Genomic DNA, 22,184 nt, shown 5'->3' with positions numbered 1-22,184 from the left:
CAATCTGAGGCTGGTAACGCCTTTGCAGCAGAGGTAACTCTGGGTCTTCCTTTCCTGTGGCGGTCCTCATGAGAGCCAGTTTCATCATAGCGCTTGATGGTTTCTGCGACTTCACTTCAAGAAAGTTCTTGAAATTTTCCGGATTGATTGAGCTTTAGGTCTTAAAGTACAGTATTACTTTAAGAGAGTGTTATTTTGTTGCCCCCAGCACAAGGTGCACCTGTGTAATGATCATGCTGTTTAATCAGCTTCTTGATATGCCATGCCTGTCAGGTGTGAGATGTAAACACATTTGTGCACAACATTGAGAAATAAGCTTTTTGTGCATATAGAACATTTGTGGGATCTTTTATTTCAGCTAATGAACCCAACACTTTGCATGTTGTGTTTATATTTTGTTCAGTATAGTATCTCTGCCTAGAGGATCTCCTGGAATACAAGCTAAATTGGCTTCAGCAAGGCCACAGGAGCCAGGCCCAAGTTGATGTGACTTCACTTCATCTAGATTGATCTATCTGACGACTTTCGTAAACAGCATCAGGAACCTAATTAGGCAACAGCTGTAGCTAATATCACCTTCTACCAAAGATGGAAAAGGAAGCGAGACATCCCACTGTTTCAATGAACTAAGCAGAACTATCGCATTCGTTTTTATGGGAGAGCCACCCTGTTAAGTAGACCAGAACTTACCCTTTTTTACAATGGTAAACAGCCTGAGTGAACTATCTTAAGTTATCCACCATCTTTGCTTCTACAATGCTGCCCACATTTCTGCTGCCCTCCAGTAACCTAACGTAGCAGGCGTAAAATAATGGCGTTTCTCTCTTTCTGGTCCTGACTTAAGCAGGTTCTCTTCTGCACTGTTCAACCAATCCAGTAAATTTGGAGCAGGAGTTAAGTTGGATTGTCGCCTTGTTGATGTCCAAAAGTGGAAGTCACATCACAGGCTCTCTTTCGATTTCACATGAAAACTGTATGCATCCGGTTTTGTGGCCCTTCAGTATTGCAATGTCACAATACATAGAATAATAAAGCTGGAAACCATTAGTCTGTTAAGGAAGATCCGAGGGGGTTTCACTGTTTCATGTATTTTCTTTAACATGAAAAGCTTCTAAGTGGAAGTTAATAAGATGAAACAACAATGCTGACAGGCAAAGAAGACATGTCAATTTCCCCTAGCATCAAATCAGCGGAGAGAGTGAAGTAGTTGTGTTACAATTACTTGACCTAAGTTTGCTTCACACCGAATCCCCTACAGTAGGGATGGGCAATTTTGATGAACTCATCCGTTGCCCATCCCTGCCCTACAGAATAGAGAGAATCTAGGACATTGGAAGGAGGTCAGTTCAGTTTCTAGTTTGTGACTCTGAATTTGACGTTGTAACACTAATGTGTCTTTTACCACACATTGTAATGGGGAATGGAATATGACTAAAGTTCATATTTAGTTTGTAGTGATCAACACAATGTTTAGCATATTTTGAGTTTCTGTAAAACACCATTTCCAGTGTTCTGTTTGTGACATTCAAGATGTGGATTGGTGGTCACTAGACTTGATGCTAAAAGTTATGGATTATACTCATATCGGTTGATAGCGATAGACGCCAGACTGGAGGTACAAGGACACACTGATTATTCACTGTTGTATTGATAACATTTTGAACACTGATTCTGTAACAGTTGACAAAGTCACTACCTTTTTTGTTGACTTCCTACAAGCCTCTCGGGCTGGTGTTTGATTAATGGATCAACTGTGTGTTGCAATGTGACCTGCTGACCCAGGTTCCACAATAGAAAAGAGGCCTGCGTTTTTCCACATGTGGATTTTAATAGTCCTATGCATCATGCCAATACAATACACTGACTCATAATCATGCGGTCTGACTATATTGTCCAGACAGAATGAGAGCAGCATGACAGTAGAAACCCTGTCAAGTCAGAAAGGAGTGCTTAGGCACAGGAAATGAGATGGGAAGGAAAATAATGGAAAGATTTGCTCATGCAACCTCCACACACACACACACACACATATCTGGGCATAATGAATAAGTGGCAGTGAATCACACAAGGATGACAACAACACTGTGCTGCGTTGACACACCCCACACGGATAGGGATGTTGCAATGTCCTTTTAGGGAAACTGGTCATTCCATATTGCTGCGTGTGGAGGAAACTCCAGAGATTAAACACACATCACTGATGGTGAGATAAATTTAGCAACCAAACAGCCACCACAAAATAACCCAGTACGGTCATAAAGATTAATGATGAACACAACCAGTTAGTCTAATGTAACAAGTTGAAGGTTGTAGCCACTACGCCACCTTGTTTAACAAGGTGAGGTCCTCAGATAAATACATATATTACTAAACATTAACAAAACACAGGTTCTTCACATCCGGGGTGGAGCATGGAAATGATAAGACATATTGCACATATCAAACATGATCTTCAGCGCTATCGCTTAAACAACAAGCTCTCCAATAGTTAGATTCAATAAAAATGAGAAAGGTGCATAGTTGAAGAAGGCGTGCTCAGGAAGACCGAGAAAGGATCTGGAGGGAGATGGGCACTACTACTCTCTTCACTGCCTCAGCATATGACACCTTCTGTACTACTCTGATCTTGGCAACCTCAACCTGCCTTTCTCTCACTGGACATTTCTGATGTCCAGCACCATGGGTTAAAACACACTTATTCCATCGATACTACTCCTTCCTTTGTCTCATGCCCTCTTACACACTTCTCACATCTAGAAGTATCCCTCTTACACACTGCTGCAACATGACACCTAAAACACCGTAATGGGTTTGGGACAAAAGCTCTCATGGGATAACTGACACATCCTAACTTGACGTTTTCAGGTTGATTCTGCATCAAAACTCAGGACAGACACTGTCTTCTCTGTTTTACCACGCTCTCCACCGGGTCTGCGTCACACCAAAAGGCAGGTGTCACAGACACCGGGAATCTTCCATTTCAGTTGATCCTCCTTAATGCCACCCCAGTTATCACTCCTTTCAACTGGGCCCTGCTCCGGAGAGCAAAGCAAGTCAGTTTTTTTGGCACGTGATGCAGAGCGCCCACTCTCTCTGGAGGGAAGAAACAAAGAATCATCACGAGTCCACTTCAAGTTACTTTCACCGAGTCAACAGTCCCCAACCTCTTCATCACCCAACCTGACACCACATATGGATCAGCCAGAAGGAAAGGATCCATTCTCTCCAGAAATCCCCCTCCCACTGGGCCAAAAATCATCTTATCATCATCGGGATGAGGCTCGAACTCCGGTCTTCGCCGCACCTGCCACCGCAGGTAATTCATCCTCACTCGTCAGGTTAAACTTCTGAGCTACCGAGTACATACTTTTTTGGGGGTACTTACCGCCAATCTTCCACACCACACTGCTCCCCTCTACTCCTTTCCCTTCTTCCTCTCTTTCCAAAAATGTCCACATCTCCACACTCTTTCTGCTCCTTCAGCCACTGTTGTAGCAAACTGTTCAAATAGTTATTGCGGCCATGTCGCGTCAACACAAAAAGCTCGACCACCGGGCATTTATACTCAAAACCCCACCCCACACTCACAGGCAGCACCTAGAACTAATTACAATTAAGTGACGCATGTCACTCTAAGATATACACACTATGATGATCACAATAAATGTTATAAGATACATATAGGTTACAGTAATTGAAACACATGAAATCCATGGTCAACTGGTATACTGATGAGCAGAGAGCCTAAGTTTAGATCTGATGTTATCACCCCAGATATCAATAAGAGATAGAATAGGCTACAAAGCACCATGAAAAAACAACTACTTCTCCAAAGAGTATCAGAATTTCTCCATAAACTGAAACGAAAACTTACCATCAGTCAAGTGTCTGCCAATAACCTGTTTGTTATATCAAAGTGTATAGCCTGGTTGTGTGATGCCAAACCAATGATGCTTCTCCTTGCTTGTTAGGCTGGGAACAAGAGTCTTAGTGTGATATCTACTGTATCTGTATCTGGGTGTGGAAGGGATGTCAATGCGGCTTATCTGTTTGCTGTGTGTGCAATATGGTGAGGTAAGAGCATGTGGTTAATGTTATAGAGGAAGCACATGTCAAAATACTTGCTCACTGAACATGGAGTGTTTAAGTTGCACTACTTCTTCTATGGTATTATGGCGGTCCGCAAACATACGTTAGAGGTGCATGCTGTCACCCACTGTACAAGTTAGTATACGAGATTTAAAAAAATGTATACTAATATTGTTCCCAAATAATTAACAAAAGACAAAGAAACAAAAGCAAAAATCAATGTACTTCTTCAGTCAAATTCAAACGTCAACTCCGAGCCCTGTAGGCTCTGGGACCTGAAAAGGAAGAGCATATTCGGACAGTATTCCTTGCAATGTTTCGGCTGTGAAGTCCTGGAGACCCAATAACTTTTCAGTTGTAAATACAATTATGGACAGTTTCATGGACTTCTTGTTGGTTTAGGCAGTACAATTAATCACGTGCAATAAATGTCACAAAATCCATCTTCACGATCAGCATATCAGTTTACCTCAACTGTGGAACAACACTGAATCTCCACAGGCTGCGGGGCATCCACTGCCATATCTTCAGTTTCACTAGCTCCTATTTTGCATCCCTCCTTTTAGGAGACCTGCTGTACAGCCCTGACCCTTGCCAGTTCAAACTCCTTTACCCTAACCGGGCGCTCCGGGGAATTGGGAATGTGATTTCCAACACAATTGCAACACCGTACATCCTCAGATTCTTCATTCCTTCGACACACACTTGATACGCGGCCATACCTTTTGCAATTCCGGCAAAACACGGCTTGGACATGAAAGCACTCACTGCATATCTCACATATCCCAGCTTCACATGTGAAGGGAGACACTCTTCATCAAACATCAACAATACCAACATGCTTTCCCATCTTTTTCCATCCACTGCACGATTCAGACAGCGTGCTCCAACTCCTCCTGATATGTTCCTTCAAACCACAAGGCCTCAAAATCCAATGCGACATGAGAGATTACACCTTTTAACGGTGCTCTGCTCCAAAAATCGAAACTCTCCACTTCATTTGTCGATAGTTTGTAGAGCCTTAATGCCTTTTCCTTCTGCTCTTTCGGCACACAAGAAATTAAAACAAAACCACTTCTGGTCTCTCTGACCAACTCCACCTTTCCTAATGCATCCTTTACCATCCTTGATACTTCAAAATGGATCTCCCAAAAAAAAGCATTATTGTTAGTGAATCGTACTCCACCCAAAAACCTATGCTCATTTACAACTTTAGCCCCTTTTGTTCCATTTTCCTTTATCACAGTCTTCCATCAGATTCAATATTCTTCCACTCCAGAAACTGTCATCCTTCTCGTCCTCTAGTTGTATCTAGCTAGCATCGCCATTCTGTCCGGCCATGCTGGAGCCATCTTCCTTCCGGTCTCCAAGGCTCGAGGCCTTCCGTTTAAGTTGCTCACAACACACCACACATTTTATGACATGGAAAGAAAGACACACCCTCAACAGATAAAGCCAAGGCCACTCTCATAATAAACTTTGCCCAAGTTATAGCCAACGATAGGCCCTGTGTGTGATTCAGTTCAAGCAAATACATATTATAGTGAGTAATATTCATGACATGTTATAAACTGAACACTGCAACAACTCACTGAATAAGCTTCTAAAAGCAGAAGCATTCATGTTTTCCTGTGTAGGCTAGAGTACTGTATTTAATTCAGGGCTCAAAATAAACTTTTTAAATTGGTAGCACTGGTGCTCTCCACTTTAAAAAGTTAGGAGCACATAACATGATTTATACTGAACAAAAATATCAACACAACATTCAACAATTTCAAAGATTTTACTGAGTTAGTTCATATTAGGAATTTAGTCAATATAAAGAAATTCATTAGGCCCTAATCTATGGATTTCACATGACTGGGCAGAGGTGCAGCCATGGGTGGGCCTGGGAGGGCATAGGCCTACCCACTTGGAATCCATCCACTGGGGAACCAGGGCCCAGCTAATCAGAATGAGTTTTTCCCCACAAAGGGCTTTATTACAGACAGAAATACTCCTCAGTACCCCCTCAGACGATGCCGCAGGAGAAGAAGCCGGATGTGGAGGTCCTGGGCTGGTTACACATGGCGGTTGTGAGGCCGGTTAGACATACTGCCAAATTCTCTAAAATGATGTTGGAGGCAACTTATGGTTGAGCAATTAACATTAAATTATCTGGCAACAGCTCTGGTGGACATTCCTGGAGTCAGCATGACAATTGCACGTTCTCTTGAGACATCTGTGGCATCGTGTTATGTGACAAAACTGCACATTTTAGAGTGACATTTTATTATCCCCATTACAAGGTACACCTGTGTAGTGATCATGCTGTTTAATCAGCTTCTTGACATGCCACACCTGTCAGGTGGACAGATTATCTTGGCAAAGGAGAAATGCTCACTGACAGGTATGTAAACAAATTTGTGCACAGAATTTGAGAGACATACGCTTTTTGTGTGTATGGAAAATGTCTGGGATCTTTTATTTCAGATTATGAAACATGGGACCAACACTTTACATGTTGCGTTAATATTTTTCTTCAGTGTAGATGGCTTTGTCTGGTGCTACGTTTGGATATTTGGGGGTGAAATAGCACACGTTTGTCCGCCTTGCCAATGTGCGTCACTATTATATTTGGCAAAGTGGATTTCTTGATCGCACCCCGAGTTTGACTCCTCAGACTTGCCGTAGTCCAGGAAGTAATGTTTCACAACGAACCGGCATGCCGTACGGTGACTTTCACGGGTTGACTGACATCCAGTGGGGGTTGTGTAAACGGAGCTAAACCCGTCCTGTCTACCACCAAAATGCGACTTCTAAAAGCAGGACTAACCTTAGGTCAGACACATTTAAGGAAACCGGGAACACTAACATTAAAAAAGGTAAGAAAATACCCCAAGATGTTGAGAATAGGACAGGTGAGAAGGGATGGAAATGGACACGCTAGGTTAGCTATCTAACCACTGGCTGTCCTGTCGTGCGTTGTATAACGCTAGCTAATAATATAGAAACTTATCTGAAAGATGTCTCTTTTTCTTTCTTCATTTTATAGGTGTTGATGAACAGTTGTCGGTCGTGCTCCTCTGGTATCGTCCCCAATGAAAGAATCCGCAACATCGGAATCTCGGCGCACATAGACTCGGGGAAGACCACACTCACGGAGCGCGTCCTCTTCTACACGGGCAGGATAGCAGAGATCCATGAGGTGAGTTAATCATGATCATAATCTGGCTCTGATTTATTGCAGTAGCTAGTGTGTGTGTGTGTGTGTGTGTGTGTGTGTGTGTGTGTGTGTGTGTGTGTGTGTGTGTGTGTGTGTGTGTGTGTGTGTGTGTGTGTGTGTGTGTGTGTGTGTGTGTGTTTGCGCCCTCCTGCGTGTTTTAGAGGGAGACACAGACAGACTAATACTATTATGTGTGTTAATTTGTACATACTGTATACACACTGTGGTTCCCTCTAACTTTATAGGTAAAGGGAAAGGATGGAGTCGGGGCCACCATGGACTCTATGGAGCTGGAGAGGCAGAGAGGCATCACCATCCAGTCAGCTGCCACATACACCGTCTATAAGGATTACAACATCAACATTATCGACACCCCAGGTATGGCGGTACCTGGCAGAAAGATTTGCGTTAGTGGCAACGCAGATCTTATGACCAGGTTCTCTTTTTTTGTTGTTGACGGATATACCATAGGTCACAGATCGATGCTAGTGTAGCCAACAGCTGTTGAACTTGGGATGTATTTTTGCTTTTAACTTTAACCCCAGTTTCCTCCTCTCTGTCCTGTCTAGGCCATGTGGACTTCACCATCGAGGTGGAGCGAGCCCTGCGTGTTTTGGACGGGGCTATCCTGGTCCTATGCGCAGTTGGAGGTGTCCAGTGCCAGACCCTGACCGTGAACAGACAGATGAAACGCTACAACGTTCCCTTCCTCACCTTCATCAACAAGCTGGACCGCATGGGAGCCAACCCCAACCGCGCCCTGCAGGCCATGAGGTCAGCAGATATACAGATACTGTGGAGTAGACGGATAGACTAATCTGGTTTTCCATACGCTCTGTGTTCTGACTCCGACTGTGTTCCCTCTTTCAGGACCAAGCTGAACCACAACGCAGCCTTTGTGAACATCCCCATCGGTCTGGAGGGGAACATGAAGGGCATCATAGATCTCATAGAGGAGCGCAGCATGTACTTCGAGGGCCCATTCGGGTAAGAGAATGGAGAATGTGTGATAACGGCAGGCATTTAGAGATTACTTACATCTCAGACCTGAAACATTTCCATAGCTGGAAACCCTCTAACTGGAAGAACAAAAAATATATCTGGAAAGAAAGACGAGTCCTCCTGTCCTCTGTGGTTCCTGCAGACAGAATATCCGGTTGGATGAGATCCCGGCGGAGTTCCGTGTGGAGGCTGCAGACAGGAGACAGGAGCTGGTGGAGTGTGTGGCTGACGCTGACGAGACCCTGGGAGAGATGTTCCTGGAGGAGAGGATCCCCACCGTGCCAGAACTCAAGGTTTGTGTGTCTCTGTTCATTATGTCTTGAGACATCGCAACAAATGATGTCATTTGATCTTCCGCATCAGTCATATTTTCTGCTATGACCTGTGAACTCTGCCCCCTGGGCCCTGACCTCTCCCGTCTCTCCTACCACAGACAGCCATACGCAGGGCCACAGTGCAGCGGCTCTTCAGCCCCGTGCTGGTGGGAACTGCCCTGAAGAACAAGGGGGTCCAGCCTCTATTGAACGCAGTGCTGGATTATCTGCCCAACCCCACAGAGGTCAACAACTACGCCCTCTTCAACGATGAGTGAGTAATGACCTGTGTGCCTAGACAGTGACACCATTCAATATGACACAGCCGTCTTTGAATGAATTGATATGACAAAATCAGGTCAGAGTATGGGCTCAGGGACAAACTTGAACAATGCATGCGTAACTTGACGTTCTGTGCCATTGATCTATTGATGTCAATGGAAGATCTCACCGCTGTCCTTGTGTTGTTTCCTCTGTGTCAGTGAGTCCAGTGACAGTACTAAGGTCCTGATGGATCCCACCAGAGACGCCTCGCAGCCCTTCGTTGGCCTGGCCTTCAAACTGGAGGTGAACACATCACAGAGCACAAACACTGTGTGGCAAACCATGTTCAACAAGTAATCTGGCACATTTACTGTATACACTTTATTTGTATGATAAACCGTATAGGGATTGTGGACTTTCTTCCCCTTACTCTGTTCTAGGCGGGTCGGTTTGGTCAGCTGACGTACGTGCGTGTGTACCAGGGCTGTCTGAAGAAGACAGAGTACATCATCAATACACGCACTGGCAAGAAGGTCCGTGTGCAGAGGCTAGTGCGTCTCCATGCCGACCAGATGGAGGTGAGAACCAGGAAGTGAATGTAAATCGAGTAGACCAACGGTTTCAGTGCTATGAAAAGCACAGCACTGTCATTGCACTGAACGGTAGTGTTCCGTATTTGTTTTTTCCTTTGTTTCTACCACACAGAACCCATGACCCAGATTCCCCTACCTGACTTATCCTAGTGATAACATCTCATGATTACAAACAACTTTATCTATACATGTTTATAACTGAAACAATCTTCATTTGGTTTGGTCAGGATGTGGAGGAGGTGTATGCAGGGGACATCTGTGCCCTTTTTGGGATCGATTGTGCCAGCGGAGACACCTTCACCTCCCGGACCAGCGCCAACCTCTCCATGGTACATCCCTATGGCCATTGTCCAGACTACATAAATAACCATTCAGCACTCGCTAACGTGTATTTAAAGATGCGATCTGTTGTGCACTGCCTGTGTGTGCATAATGTCATGACCTTGGGCATCATTCAACATGTGCTACCCCCCACAGGAGTCCATCCACATTCCAGAGGCTGTCATCTCCATGTCTATGAAGCCGTCCAACAAGGTGGGCCCTCTCATATTCTATGTAGTGTGAGGAGTCTAAATGAGCATATAAGGCTTGATACTAATTCAGTAGAGTATATGAGCATGTATTATCAGTAATTAGCGTCTCTCTATAATAAACTCTCTTCCTGTGGATCAGAATGACACGGATAAGTTCTCTAAAGGCATCAACCGCTTCACCAGAGAAGACCCCACGTTCAGGGTCCACTTTGACACAGAAAGCAAGGAGACTATCATCTCTGGTATGGGAGAGCTGCACCTGGAGATCTACTCACAGGTACAAGTCTAGTGCTCGGCTCTCCGGAGATCTGAAGATCCTTCTGTCCGCAGTGTGTTTGTTTCATCCTGTTTTTACAGTGGCTTAAGTTGTCTTGAATGTATTAGACTTCCAAACATCTAGAATCTTTAATGGCATTTCACTGCAGTAAATCAAGCTGACCTTACTTTCTCGCTGTCTTTTTGTAGAGGATGGAGAGGGAATACAACTGCCCCTGTGTGATGGGAAAACCAAAGGTAGCCTTCAGGGAGAGCGTGACCAGTGCGGTACCGTAAGTACCACTCCTAACAGACACGCCAACGATGTCCAAACGAACCACTCTCAGAAGCATTCAATTGTTTACAGTGACGGCTTTATTCAGGGCCGGTCCTGGATGCAAATTCTTTTCTCAGCTAAAAGTCAGAGGAACAGAACATAATGGCAGCCCAATTAATAGGCCTATGCTACAAATTAAACAATTTAACACATCTGGTTAGTAGGCTATATAATCAATTCAATGTCAATAACATAGCCTAATATTTTCAATCTGATTACATTGATAAAATCACCAATGACCTGCACGTTCTGCCGCCCTAGGTGAGACACAAATAATTACATATTTGACATCCTTATGAATCTAAGCATGGCACTTTCAAAAGTTACCCAGAGGCTCTACTGATGCAGGAAACTGTAAGCGTCAACTGCTTGCTACTCGTCCGTTGTATAACCCAACAATAGAAGTGCTTCCCTAAAAGCTGCCTGGGTTTAAACAAACATCTTCTCTTTTCAGAAAGAGAAAGGCTCAATTAATAGGGACAAAATAGCCAAGTCAATTCTCTTTTTTATCTCCTCGAATATTATAGGCTACAGTTTAGCTTCAGATTGTCATAGAGAAGAATCAATATATCCCCATAGGTAGCCTAGTGGTTAGAGCGTTGGGCCAGTAACTGAAAGGTTGCGAGATCGAATCCCCGAGCTGACAAGGTAAAAAATCTGTCGTTCTGCCCCTGAACAAGGCAGTTAACTGTTCCCCGGTAGGCCGTCATTGTAAATAAGAATTTGTTCTTAACTGACTTACCTAGAGAAATAAAGGTTACATTTTAAAAAATAAAGTAAAACAATTAAATATGCATCTTTCGCAGGCATTTTAAAGCTTGTTTCTACCATAAGGCATCATCGAGTTAAGCATTGTTATAGAACGCTTGATATAATCAGGATAGGTTTTATGTATTTATTTCAAAATAAAAAGCAAACAATAGATATCCTTTTGGCCCTTTTCTTTAACAAACGGTATGTGATACCCTCAGTCAATTGGAGCCCTGGTTTTAGTCAAACACACCAAGCCCTTCCCAGACACCGAGGTATTTAATCAGTGCATGCGACAGTATTGGAGTATTTGACCAACATCTATGGATATGTTAATTGTCTCTGTCAAACAGTTAGGCTTAACACTTCTTTTTTGGAAGATGAAGAACTAAGCTCAAATTATCTATGTAATTCTATGTTTATGCCCATAAAACAATTTGGTGGCCGCGTGCACATATAGGAGGTCCCTTACCAGGCAGAAGGGAATTTTACTTTAACCCCTGCATCGGAGAGTTACATCGTTGCTGTCACTGTGCAACCTAGTGCCTATAGTAGGAAAACACGTTTCTTATTAATGTTATCACACAATGTACGATCCCATTATTGTTACAATTACAATAAAAAGAACACTTTTATAGAACATATTTAACATGTTTTTTTAATATTCCTGTAGACCTGTAAAACAGAGTAAGATCATTTGAGCTTTGGAAACAAGTGCTTTCATAAATGCATGGCGGGTCTCGTTTCTCTGGAGCAGTGTAAAATACATGTCAATGACCCAGCCTTAACGAATTTAGTTTATTTACATATCGAATTTGATTGTCCAACATCAGCATTTATGAATATTTGATACATTATGAATATGGTATTCAGGTGAGGTTATCTATGAGATTATCTGTTTAATGTTGTGCGCATTCAGTTTGCCTACACCTAGAGTGACCTCTTTCCTTTGCTGTGGCGCTGCATTGCAGTCAGCGATGTTCTCTCTCGGTAGCTGTCCATGGTCCTGAAATCAAATCATCTGAGTTTGCTTGAACACCAACCTGATCTCCAGCTCCTTCCACCTCTGGACTATCTAGTGGGTAATGCGACTTCTCATGCGAGCTGAGGAGGTGGCACTGATTCTTCCAGTCTCTGGTTCCTTCCCTGACTAGAGCAGATTTGCACTCGTGTGACATTTTTTTTGCATCAAAAACGGACGGCTGCATCGTTTGCTTAGAATAGACAAGCCTTGGTCTCTCCCTGTTTGCCATCCTCCTATTGTAGTGGGCCACCGATAACTTTCATTGCCCCTCATCTCTTGGGAAATTCCCCTCCTTATCCTGATGTGGCTCAGCCTGTACTAACATATCCCGTAAAGATCCATTCATATATTTTGGCCACTCACCGGGATCTTTTATGTTTTTTGCCTAGGAGTCGGATTTAGCAGCAGCACCACAAATGTCATCGGGGACAGGGAGCGACGAATCTGGGTCCAAGATAGTAGGGTCTTCGCCGGCATTGTTTGGAGGTGTGGCTACGCCTGGTGCGACCACCTGTTCTTGTCCAGCCAGAGAGCTGTCATCATCGGTGGAAGTGCATGGCTCGGACTCCTCCGGTTTGCCCTCTTCGCTGCTAGAATCGGCGAACGGGGGCTCGTCGTTCTCGGCGAATGAATGGCCTGTCCTTGTAGGCTTGTCATTCTCCACACTGATACATTTCAACAGCGAATTTCTTTGGTTTAGAGTGTGCCACTTTTCTCTTTTTATACATTTTTTTTATATATATATTTTAAATTTGCTTCCTGATTAGTTTTTGTGTCTTAGACGTGGTAGCAAATTGTTTCAAATCTCTATAGATTACTTTTAGCTAAAATTATATCCACTAGTAGTAGCTAGCTAACGTTAACAGGCTCGTTTAGGCTACTGCCTTAATCAATAATCGTCTTCGTCACGCACAAACGTAAAAAAATAATAGTCATTTATTTGGCAGATACGTTTTTATTAATGTTTCACAATTGGATAATCCCTTATAAACACACACATCACCATAGCTACCAAGGATAGTGGGAGAGAACTTCGAGAGAAGCGGGAATGGGGTGAGGGCGGGAACTGCAGCAACGCTATGAACTGATGGCTGGGGTGCTGCGGGCGGTGAAGTAGCCAATCGGGCACCGGAGGGCGGCAGCCAATTGTCAAAATGCTGCCTCAAATTCAACGACGGCCTAATCTTTCCTAATGGGAGGGCCGGCCCTGGCTTTATTGGACCCCTTCACTTCATCAATAGAGTATCTTAAAAGCTTTTACAAACATGTCATATCTTACCAAGAGTCTTACAAGCTGACACCGTAAAAGCAGTGCATTCGCATAGCTGCAGTAAGGCCATTGACGTGTGCCCTATCCTCTCCTCTGACACAGTAGTGGTGAAGGTAAACATTATTACTAAAGCTAAGACAAGTGTGATGTGTAAAGCTCAGCTTTTCAAAGCAGGTAGAAAGTGGCTTTTACCCTTCATTCAAGTCCTAAGAAAGATGTGCTATACTTTTCTTTGCAGCACTTGAGTAAGACTGAGGAGTATTTTGCCGTGAATCTCAGTTGGTGGTGTTTGGAGGAGCCTCACAGTCGTGGCACTTTGGCTGCAGCTCAGTCTGCAGGACTTGAACTCCCTGTTCTGGGGACCAGGTGACTAACAGCTTCCAGTGGATGATCTCCTGCACACACGCAAGAATGTTCCTATATAATAATAAACATGACGTCCGATGTTATGTTAAGACGGATGGCAGAATGTTTTAGTTACCTGGGAAATCATTTCATGCAGCAGGACATGGTAGTTGAACCTCAGCTGGTCCTTCTCAGTCTCCTGTTAAGGGACAGACAGAACCAAGTGTGAGAAGGATGGACGGGGAGTTAGGGGTCAATTTGGAATTGGGCAGATGTCTCCATGGTTACACTGAGTTACTGTCCGACTACATTTCAGACGCATACCAGATCATACCACGCCTGGATAGGTATTTAACATATCAGCTAACCACATGATATAGCAATCTGATGCTCGACTACACAGTCGATGGCGTGGCACGCAACCATTGGTTGATGCAATGCAACGCCTGCGTATCTAGTCGGGCGGGAACTCGACCTCTCTCTTGGCTGCTCACCAGCTGTGTGAAGTTGGCGACCTGGGCCATGTTGTAAAGCGTGCTCTCATTGGACTCCCTCAGCATGATGAAACTGGAGGCCACACCCCCAAGGTGCCAGAAGGGCTTCATGCCGGGCTCCATGAGACCGTAGCTGTCTGTCAAAGAGACCACAAACACATAACGGTCAGAAAGACCACAAACACATAACGGTCAGAAAGACCACAAACACATAACGGTCAGAAAGACCACAAATGGACCACAGTCTGAACAAAAATTGTCATTTTCAGTGGTTGTCATGTTTGGACATTTTGCCAAGGCTGACTGAGTTGTGTGTGTGTATTTGTGGCTTTATACCTACCTGGTATATCATTTCCTGACACCATGTTATTGCTGGCTCTGTGTTGCTGGTAGAAGGCCTCTTCCTGAGCCGTGGTGTTGCTTTGAAGCAATCCCTCACACGAGGCCTGGACCTGGGGAGCACTCTGCCCCTCTCCCCTTGGAAAGAGGAGCTCTGCAGAGCACTGCCCTGAAACCTTTTATAGGGTGAGGAAAGGGTGAGGGGTTGAGGTGGGGAGGAGAAAATGTAGAGTAAGAAAGAAGTGTTTGGGAAAGGAATGGTTTTGCAGTATTTTAGGAGAAGAGGGGAAGATACAGGAGTGGGGAAAATAGGTTGTCTATCTAACACAGGCGTATTTATCACCGTGGCAGTGTAGCCACGGTTACAGAACACACCATGTATTTATTCAGACTGCTGTTACCTGTGCAATAGTGAGTAACTCAGAGAATGTGTCGGATCTTACGTTACTGATCGTTTCCTGCATGGTAAGCTCCAGTTGATACTTCCTCATCTCTGCCACATCCTGACAGCCAGGGAGAGAGAGAGCGAGCAGAAGTGAACCACTTAATTAAAACAGTCCTCAAAATAAGCACTATAATCAATAGGAAACCTTAAGGCACATAAATATGATATAACCAAGTTAATGTGCCGGCTGTTGATAACTGACTTCTTATCTGCACTGACCTCCCATATCCATCCCTTTCTTCAAGGAGATCCTTCCTTGCTTTGTAATATTAACTGCCCCCCCCCCCCCTCCCCACACACACACACACACACCCCAAAGTATGTTGATCCTCCATCTCCACTCTTACCTCTGCGCTGCCGCTGTGTACTTTGCTGAGAAATATCCACCTGTAGGGTGAGCCGTAGCAGGTATTCAGGTAGTGTTGGACCACCGTGGCTGCCCGGCGGGCAGGGTAGTGACTTGGGTTCAGCACGCCAGTCGTCATCACTTCCTCCCTCACCTAATCCACACCGAAGAGAGAGGGAATGAGAGAGAGCAAGGAGGGTTGGGAGTGTCTGCTCTGATGGGACTTTGACCTCCGTGGGTGCAGGAAGTCTTGTCCTGCCCTAGTTGTAGATAAGGAGACGACCGAGGGGGAGAATATAGATAAACATAATGAGTAAGGGCAGGGTAGAAAGTGTCAGAGGAAGAGGGAGGAAACCGTTCTTGCCTGTGCCTGGAAAGTGCGAGACTCCCTGCCTGTTTAGAGGCTGTTGCTGGCAGACACTCAGACCGCTGGAAGAGCAGCCACACACAGGGGTAGAAACTTCCTGCTTCCTCCCAAGCCAAGAATTCTGTTAGGAACACCCCTTTTTAAAGAGACAGGCCACACATTTCCCCCCTCTCTACTGTAACATAAAAGCATGGCATATGACCATACAGCTACTTTGTAAGTATTGATTGTTTGGGCAACTATAGCAGTTACTTACCTAGCAATGCTTTAATGAACATCCTCTGAATGAATTACTGATTTTGACTATGTGCTTGTCTCTGCAGGTTTGACTTCACCCATAAGAAGCAGTCTGGTGGTTCAGGGCAGTACGGTAAAGTGATAGGAGTTCTGGAACCTCTGGACCAAGAGAACTACACAAAAGTGGAGTTTGAAGACCAGACTGTCGGAACCAACATCCCCAAACAGTTTGTGCCGGCTGTTGAGAAGGTATGCATGTCTGGCTGTATTCTGAAAATCACCTAGGCCCTTGAGTAACTGTAATTCCGATTTAAATAAATAAATATATATATATAATAAAGCAACAGGATTCAAATATATATATTAATATATAAAATCACCTAGGCCCTTGAGTAAGTGTAATTCTGATTAAAAAAAAAAAAGAAAAAAAAAAAAAAATGATTTATATATATATATATATATATAATTTTTTTAAATCAGAATTACACTTACTCAAGGGCCTAGGTGATTTTATATATATATATATATTAATATATATATTTTAATCCTGTTGCTTTATTCAGGAAGAAATTATAGTAGAACTCTTATCTCATACCCCAAGGGTGGGCAAACTTTTTGGCTCGAGGGCCACATCGGGATTTTGAAATTGAGGGCTGCACATATTAGATTAGTTTGTCAAAATTAATGTGGCCTACAAAAATTGCACATAGAGGGCCTCCCGGGTGGTGCAGTGGTCTAAGGCTCAGCTGGGTTCGTGCCCAGGCTCTGTCGCAGCCGGCCGCGACCGGGAGGCCCATGGGGCGGCGCACAATTGGCCCAGCGTCGTCCGGGTTAGGGAGGGTTTGGCCGGCAGGGATTTCCTTGTCTCATCGCGCACTAGCGACTCCTGTGGTAGGCCGGGTGCAGTGCACGCTAACCAGGTCGCCAGGTGCACGGTGTTTCCTCCAACACATTGGGGAGGCTGGCTTCTGGGTTGGATGTGCATTGTGTCAAGAAGCAGTGCGGCTTGGTTGGGTTGTGTTTCGGAGGACGCACGACTCTCGACCTTCGCCTCTCCCGAGTCCGTACGGGAGTTGCAGCGATGAGTCTAGACTGTAACTACCAATTGGATACCACGAAATTGGGGAGAAAAAGGGGTAAAAAAAATAAAAAATAAATTGCACACAGTTGAAAATATATAGGTCCATTATCATTTCTAAACTAAAAAAAAATGTTTTACTCAAACCTCCCGTGGGCCGGATTGAACGGGCCTGCAGGCCATAGTTTGCCAACCGCTGTCAGTCATTCTCCATCTCCTCACTCATCACTCTGTCCTGCAGGGATTCAGAGAGGCCTGTGAGAAAGGGCCTCTGACTGGTCACAAGATCTCAGGTGTCAAGTTCCTATTGGAAGACGGAGCGCATCACATGGTGGACTCGAATGAGATCTCCTTCATCCGTGCAGGGGAGGGTGCTCTTAAACAAGGTGGGTGTCAACCAACCAGAATACACCCCTGTTGTTCTCTCTCTATACGTTTCCCATGCTTCTCAGCTTTTTGACAAACCTACTGAATGTCTCCTCTCTCTCGGTAGCCATGGAGAAGGCCAACGTTGCCGTGCTGGAGCCAATCATGTCAGTAGAAATTGTGGCGCCTGATGAGTTCCAAGGGACAGTCATCGCCGGGGTCAACCGTCGCCATGGCGTCATCAGTGGGCAGGATGGGGCGGAGGGCTACTTTACGTTGTATGCTGATGTGAGTGCAGCTATGTCCTACTCATACTTCCTATGCCTTTTTATTTCTGCAAAGACAGGATAGGTTAAACGTCTGTCCAGTCACTGTGTATTTGATGGTTAATCTCCATTTACTCTCCCCAGATTCCACTGAATGACATGTTTGGTTACGCCACAGAGCTCCGGTCCTGTACAGAGGTAAGGCACTGCCTGCTCTAGTCGAATGTCAAGACGTCAATTAGTCATCAAAATAAAGGATATGAAGCCATACATTTTCAATGATATTGAGTTTGTATTTCCAATTTGTTTGTCAGACTAATTACTTTGGTCCAAAGAAATTAACTATGATCCTTTCTGGAGAAGTGATGTGTGGGTATTTGTGTGTTGTGTCCAGGGGAAAGGAGAGTACACCATGGAGTACAGCAGATACCAGCCATGTCTGCCTGGCACTCAGGAGGAGCTCATCAACAAATACCTGGAGTCAACAGGACAGCTGCCTGCCAAGAAGGGGAAGTGGAAGAACTGAGCGTGGACCACACACACACAATCACTGAATTGTAAACGCATTGCTGTACTGCAATGGAATGCTTGAGAAACACAAACCGCGCCCAACCAACTGTAAACATACTGGGCCCTGCCTTACCAAGGTGGGTGTATTATATCGTATGTGCATTTAAAATGCTACAAATGGTCAGACAGATGACCAAGTGAATTCCCTTGTACCACCCTCGTTTTCCGCCATACTCTCGTCCTAAAGTATCCATTTTATTACCGAGTTTATTTCCATTCGGCCTCTGCTCTCCAGCAAACAGCCTTGTCCCACAGCCTAGCGGTTATTATGAAGACTTGAGGCGAGCCCAAAGTTTGGACTTCAACTTGGGCATGTATATTAACTGGTTTTGTACTATGTACAGCATGTTCTTGTTATAATGATGATCATGATTAAATAAGATTTATCTTATACAGTTTTTGTAGTCCCATACACCTTCAAACATTCAACCTCCAGCTGCATACCCCCTCTAGCACCAGGGTCAGCGCACTCTCAAATTTAGTTTTTTGCCATCATTGTAAGCCTGCCACACATAAGAATGTGTGTGAGTTGTTGTCACAACCCGGCACGTGGGAAGTGAGAAAGAGCTCTTATAGGATCAGGGCACAAATATTAATAATCAATAATTTTGCTATCTTAAATAAAACTTTATTTGTTCATTGAAAATTGTGAATAACTCACAGGTTAATGAGAAGGGTGTGCTTGAAAGGATGCACATAACTCTGCAATGTTGGGTTGTATTGGAGAGAGTCTGTCTTAAATCATTTTCCACACACAGTCTGTGCCTGTATTTAGTTTAAATGCTAGTGAGGACCGAGAATCCACTCTCACATAGGTACGTGGTTGCAAAGGGCATCAGTCTCTTAACAGCGCGATTTGCCAAGGCAGGATACTCTGAGCGCAGCCCAATCCAGAAATCTGGCAGTGGCTTCTGATTTAAATTACATTTTCCCAGAACCGCTTGTTGCAATTTTGATGAGGCTCTCTTGTTCAGATATCGGTAAGTGGACTGGAGGCAGGGCATGAAAAGCATAACGAATCCAGTTGTTTGTGTCATCCGTTTCGGGGAAAGCACCTCCGTAATTGCACACCCAACTCACTCAGGTGCTTCGCTATATCACATTTAACATTGTCCGTAAGCTTGATTTCATTTGCACACAAAAAATCATACAATGATGGAAAGACCTGTGTTGTCCTTGTTAATGCAGACAGAGAAGAGCTCCAATTTTTTTAATCATAGCCTCAATTTTGTCCCGCACATTGAATATAGTTGTGGAGAGTCCCTGAAATCCTAGATTCAGATCATTAAGGCGAGAAAAAACATCACCCAGAAAGGCCAGTCATGTGAGAAACTCGACATCATGCAAGCGGTCAGACAAGTGAAAATTATGGTCAGTAAAGAACTATAAGCTATATCTCTCAATTCAAAAAAACGTGCCCATATTATTGCATAGTGCAGAAAATACACGAGTTCAGGGGCCTTGCTTTAAAAGTTAACCATTTTCACTGTAGTGTCCAGAATGTTTTTCAAGCTGTCAGGCATTCCTTTGGCAGCAAGAGCCTCTCGGTGGATGCTGCAGTGTACCCAAGTGGCGTCGGGAGCAACTGCTTGCACGCGCGTTACTACTCCACTATGTCTCCCTGTTGTGGCTTTTGCGCCATCAGTACAGATACCAACACATCTTGACCACCAAAGTCTATTTGATGTCACAAAGCTGTCCAGTACTTTAAAAATATCCTCTCCTGGTTTCCAGAAGAGGATGTCTTCCTTAATTGACCCCCACATAAATGTAACGGACATATACCAGGAGCTGTGCCAGGCCCGCCACATCTGTTGACTCATCCAGCTGTAACGCATAGAGTTCACTGGCTTTTATGCGAAGCAGTAATTGTTTCAAAACATTTCCTGCCATGTCACTGATTCATCATGAAACAGTGTTGTTTGAGGAAGGCATTGTCTTTATAGTTTTTTGGGCCTTTTCCCCCAGCATTGTCCCAGCCATATCCGCGGCAGCAGGAAGAATTAAGTCCTCCACAATAGTATGGGGCTTGCCTGTCCTAGCCACTCAATAGCTCACCATATAAAACGCTTCTAGCCTCTTCTTATTAATGTTTTTTGTTGCTTTTATACATGTCTTACTACTCGAAAGTCATCTTAATTCTCGCTCAAAAACTCCTGTGGCTAATTTTTCAAATTGGCATGTTTTGTTTCGAAATTGCGCAAGAGTGAAGGTTTCATCGAGTTGTAAGATAGTACTTTTGCACATATAACACACTGTGGCTGAGGAAAGGCACTACTCCCAATATAAGTGAACCCCCAAATCAATGTAGTTCTCATCATATTTGCGCCTCTTCGATGGCCCAACATCCCTGTCTGTTGTTCGGTGCTTTCCCGGGTAAGGGGGCAGTAGCTCTTCGGCTGCATCAGATTCACAACTGTCAGTGTCCATGCTAGCTGAGCTATCAACAAATGTAGAATTACTGATGCTAGCATTGATGTGCTCGTGGAAGCAGAACAATTTGTGTTGTACTGCTGGTAGTAGCTGCTATGTGTGTCTATGGACGCGGGCCTTACTTTTTTTTTGGAACCATTTATCAATTTTCGAGCAAACGGAATGAGCAGCAGCTACGTTTGGCTACATACGGACCGTTAGTGGAATTCCTGCGAGAGAGTAACGGTTAATGTGATTGGATCTTAATTATTTGACTAGGCTACATGTATTTGGCATTGTTGTTATTTCGCTGAACACTAGATGGTTTAATTTGATTTTTGGCAGTGAAACGAGGCTACTCAGGCGAAGGGGGGAAAACTCACCCAAATGTATAGCCCCGTTGGAAAATATAAATGGACTGTTTGAAAATGTGAAGATTATTTTTTTTTTTTAAACAAAAATAAAAAATATTTATTTCATTTTTAATATGTGAATCACATTTTTATTTGGCAACACCCGGCGGCATTGCGTGTACCCCAGTTTGGGAATACCCGATCTATTACAACCGTTTCACCAGGGTGTCATTGCTCCTTCATTTACTTATCAGATGGTTATGTGGTTGACGTTAGAATTTTGTTCCCTGAATTTGATATAATCTGGATGACAGGAAAGCACAACTTGGTTGTGAGATACTATCTAATATGTATCACAACAAGAAGCTGGACAAGGTTAAGTCAAAGCAGTATTTTCATGCAAAACAAAGTGGAGACTTATTCTCCATGTTATGTAGGCCTATACTGAGTCTATGCTGATGTGCCTCCTCTGAGTAGTGGATTCTAGGGGTTTGTAGCTCACTCACCTCTGTAGTTGTCTGTGTGTCCTCGCTCAGAGGAACACTGTTTGGGTGTTGATCAGACCCCACTGGTGGTCCTGACCCAGTTCTGACAGTCACTGTCGGGTTCCCATGGACCACGGTCGGAACAACCAGAAGGATAAGCAGCATCCAGTCCATACTCCACACTGTAAGATCTGAAAACTAATGCCAGAGAGGATTGAGGAGTCCTAAGGAATGCAAACTGATCCAGCTCAGGGTTATGCAAGAGGAAGGATATGGAGTGAGAGGAAACAGACTGTCCAGATTCAGCTGCCTGTTCTGTTTACTTGGTCTTTATCAAAACAAACTGCTCTTCTGCAATTCTGAGTCTCATATAGGCCTGCCTACACATTTAACACCGAGTAGAGTTGTCCTCTGGAAAAGTTATTTCTTTAAACTATTCTAAAAT

At 44.1% G+C, this 22,184-nt stretch overlaps 3 protein-coding genes across 7 annotated transcripts in view; 1 reads left to right on the top strand and 2 right to left on the bottom strand.

Annotated features, from left to right (window-relative positions):
- Positions 1 to 5,833, bottom strand: part of LOC106612483 (inositol-trisphosphate 3-kinase C) — a 25,996-nt gene extending 20,163 nt beyond the window's left edge. Inside the window, exon 1 of the mRNA XM_014213661.3 lies at positions 3,875 to 5,833. The gene's annotated coding sequence lies outside the window, so the exon portion shown is untranslated. The remainder of the gene's footprint in view (positions 1 to 3,874) is intronic.
- Positions 1 to 18,880, top strand: part of LOC106612482 (G elongation factor, mitochondrial 1) — a 24,317-nt gene extending 5,437 nt beyond the window's left edge. The window contains exons 1-18 of one of the 3 annotated variants that reach the window (XM_014213659.3): positions 6,394 to 6,478; positions 7,124 to 7,276; positions 7,540 to 7,672; positions 7,864 to 8,068; positions 8,165 to 8,281; positions 8,439 to 8,589; positions 8,730 to 8,884; positions 9,093 to 9,177; positions 9,315 to 9,452; positions 9,695 to 9,796; positions 9,945 to 10,001; positions 10,140 to 10,277; positions 10,466 to 10,548; positions 16,296 to 16,458; positions 17,529 to 17,673; positions 17,781 to 17,941; positions 18,064 to 18,117; positions 18,314 to 18,880. In XM_014213659.3, coding sequence (XP_014069134.3) covers positions 7,130 to 7,276; positions 7,540 to 7,672; positions 7,864 to 8,068; positions 8,165 to 8,281; positions 8,439 to 8,589; positions 8,730 to 8,884; positions 9,093 to 9,177; positions 9,315 to 9,452; positions 9,695 to 9,796; positions 9,945 to 10,001; positions 10,140 to 10,277; positions 10,466 to 10,548; positions 16,296 to 16,458; positions 17,529 to 17,673; positions 17,781 to 17,941; positions 18,064 to 18,117; positions 18,314 to 18,445 — 2,166 coding nt within the window. In that variant the 5' untranslated portion in view covers positions 6,394 to 6,478; positions 7,124 to 7,129 and the 3' untranslated portion in view covers positions 18,446 to 18,880. Of the gene's footprint in view, positions 1 to 6,393; positions 6,479 to 6,737; positions 6,954 to 7,123; positions 7,277 to 7,539; positions 7,673 to 7,863; positions 8,069 to 8,164; positions 8,282 to 8,438; positions 8,590 to 8,729; positions 8,885 to 9,092; positions 9,178 to 9,314; positions 9,453 to 9,694; positions 9,797 to 9,944; positions 10,002 to 10,139; positions 10,278 to 10,465; positions 10,549 to 16,295; positions 16,459 to 17,528; positions 17,674 to 17,780; positions 17,942 to 18,063; positions 18,118 to 18,313 lie in introns of those variants that run through there. The other 2 variants (XM_014213658.3, XM_082956157.1) reach the window with 2 other exon arrangements.
- lxn (latexin) lies at positions 13,302 to 22,184 on the bottom strand. Of its 3 annotated transcripts, none has more exons than XM_014213531.3 (7): positions 15,970 to 16,112; positions 15,607 to 15,759; positions 15,258 to 15,317; positions 14,816 to 14,990; positions 14,476 to 14,612; positions 14,118 to 14,180; positions 13,302 to 14,031 (listed from the first exon to the last, which is right to left on the bottom strand). In XM_014213531.3, the coding sequence occupies exons 2-7, from the start codon at positions 15,742 to 15,744 to the stop codon at positions 13,912 to 13,914; spliced, it is 693 nt and encodes a 230-aa protein (XP_014069006.1). In that variant the 5' UTR covers positions 15,745 to 15,759; positions 15,970 to 16,112; the 3' UTR covers positions 13,302 to 13,911.

The sequence above is a fragment of the Salmo salar genome, chromosome 09 (genome assembly GCF_965601325.2).
Source record: "Salmo salar chromosome 09, fSalSal1, whole genome shotgun sequence".
Classification (NCBI taxonomy): Eukaryota; Metazoa; Chordata; class Actinopteri; order Salmoniformes; family Salmonidae; genus Salmo; species Salmo salar.
The sequence above is the reverse complement of the archived record's forward strand: the minus strand, read 5'-3'. Positions and strand labels throughout refer to the sequence as shown.

Coding starts and splice junctions, on each gene's coding strand:
- lxn (XM_014213531.3), bottom strand. CDS start 15,744: ATGACGACTGGCGTGCTGAACCCAAGTCACTACCCTGCCCGCCGGGCA. Junction 14,613..14,815: donor GTCAGGAAATGATATACCAG/GTAGGTATAAAG, acceptor TCTCTTTGACAG/ACAGCTACGGTCTCATGGAG. Junction 14,181..14,475: donor TCGCCAACTTCACACAGCTG/GTGAGCAGCCAA, acceptor GTCCCTTAACAG/GAGACTGAGAAGGACCAGCT.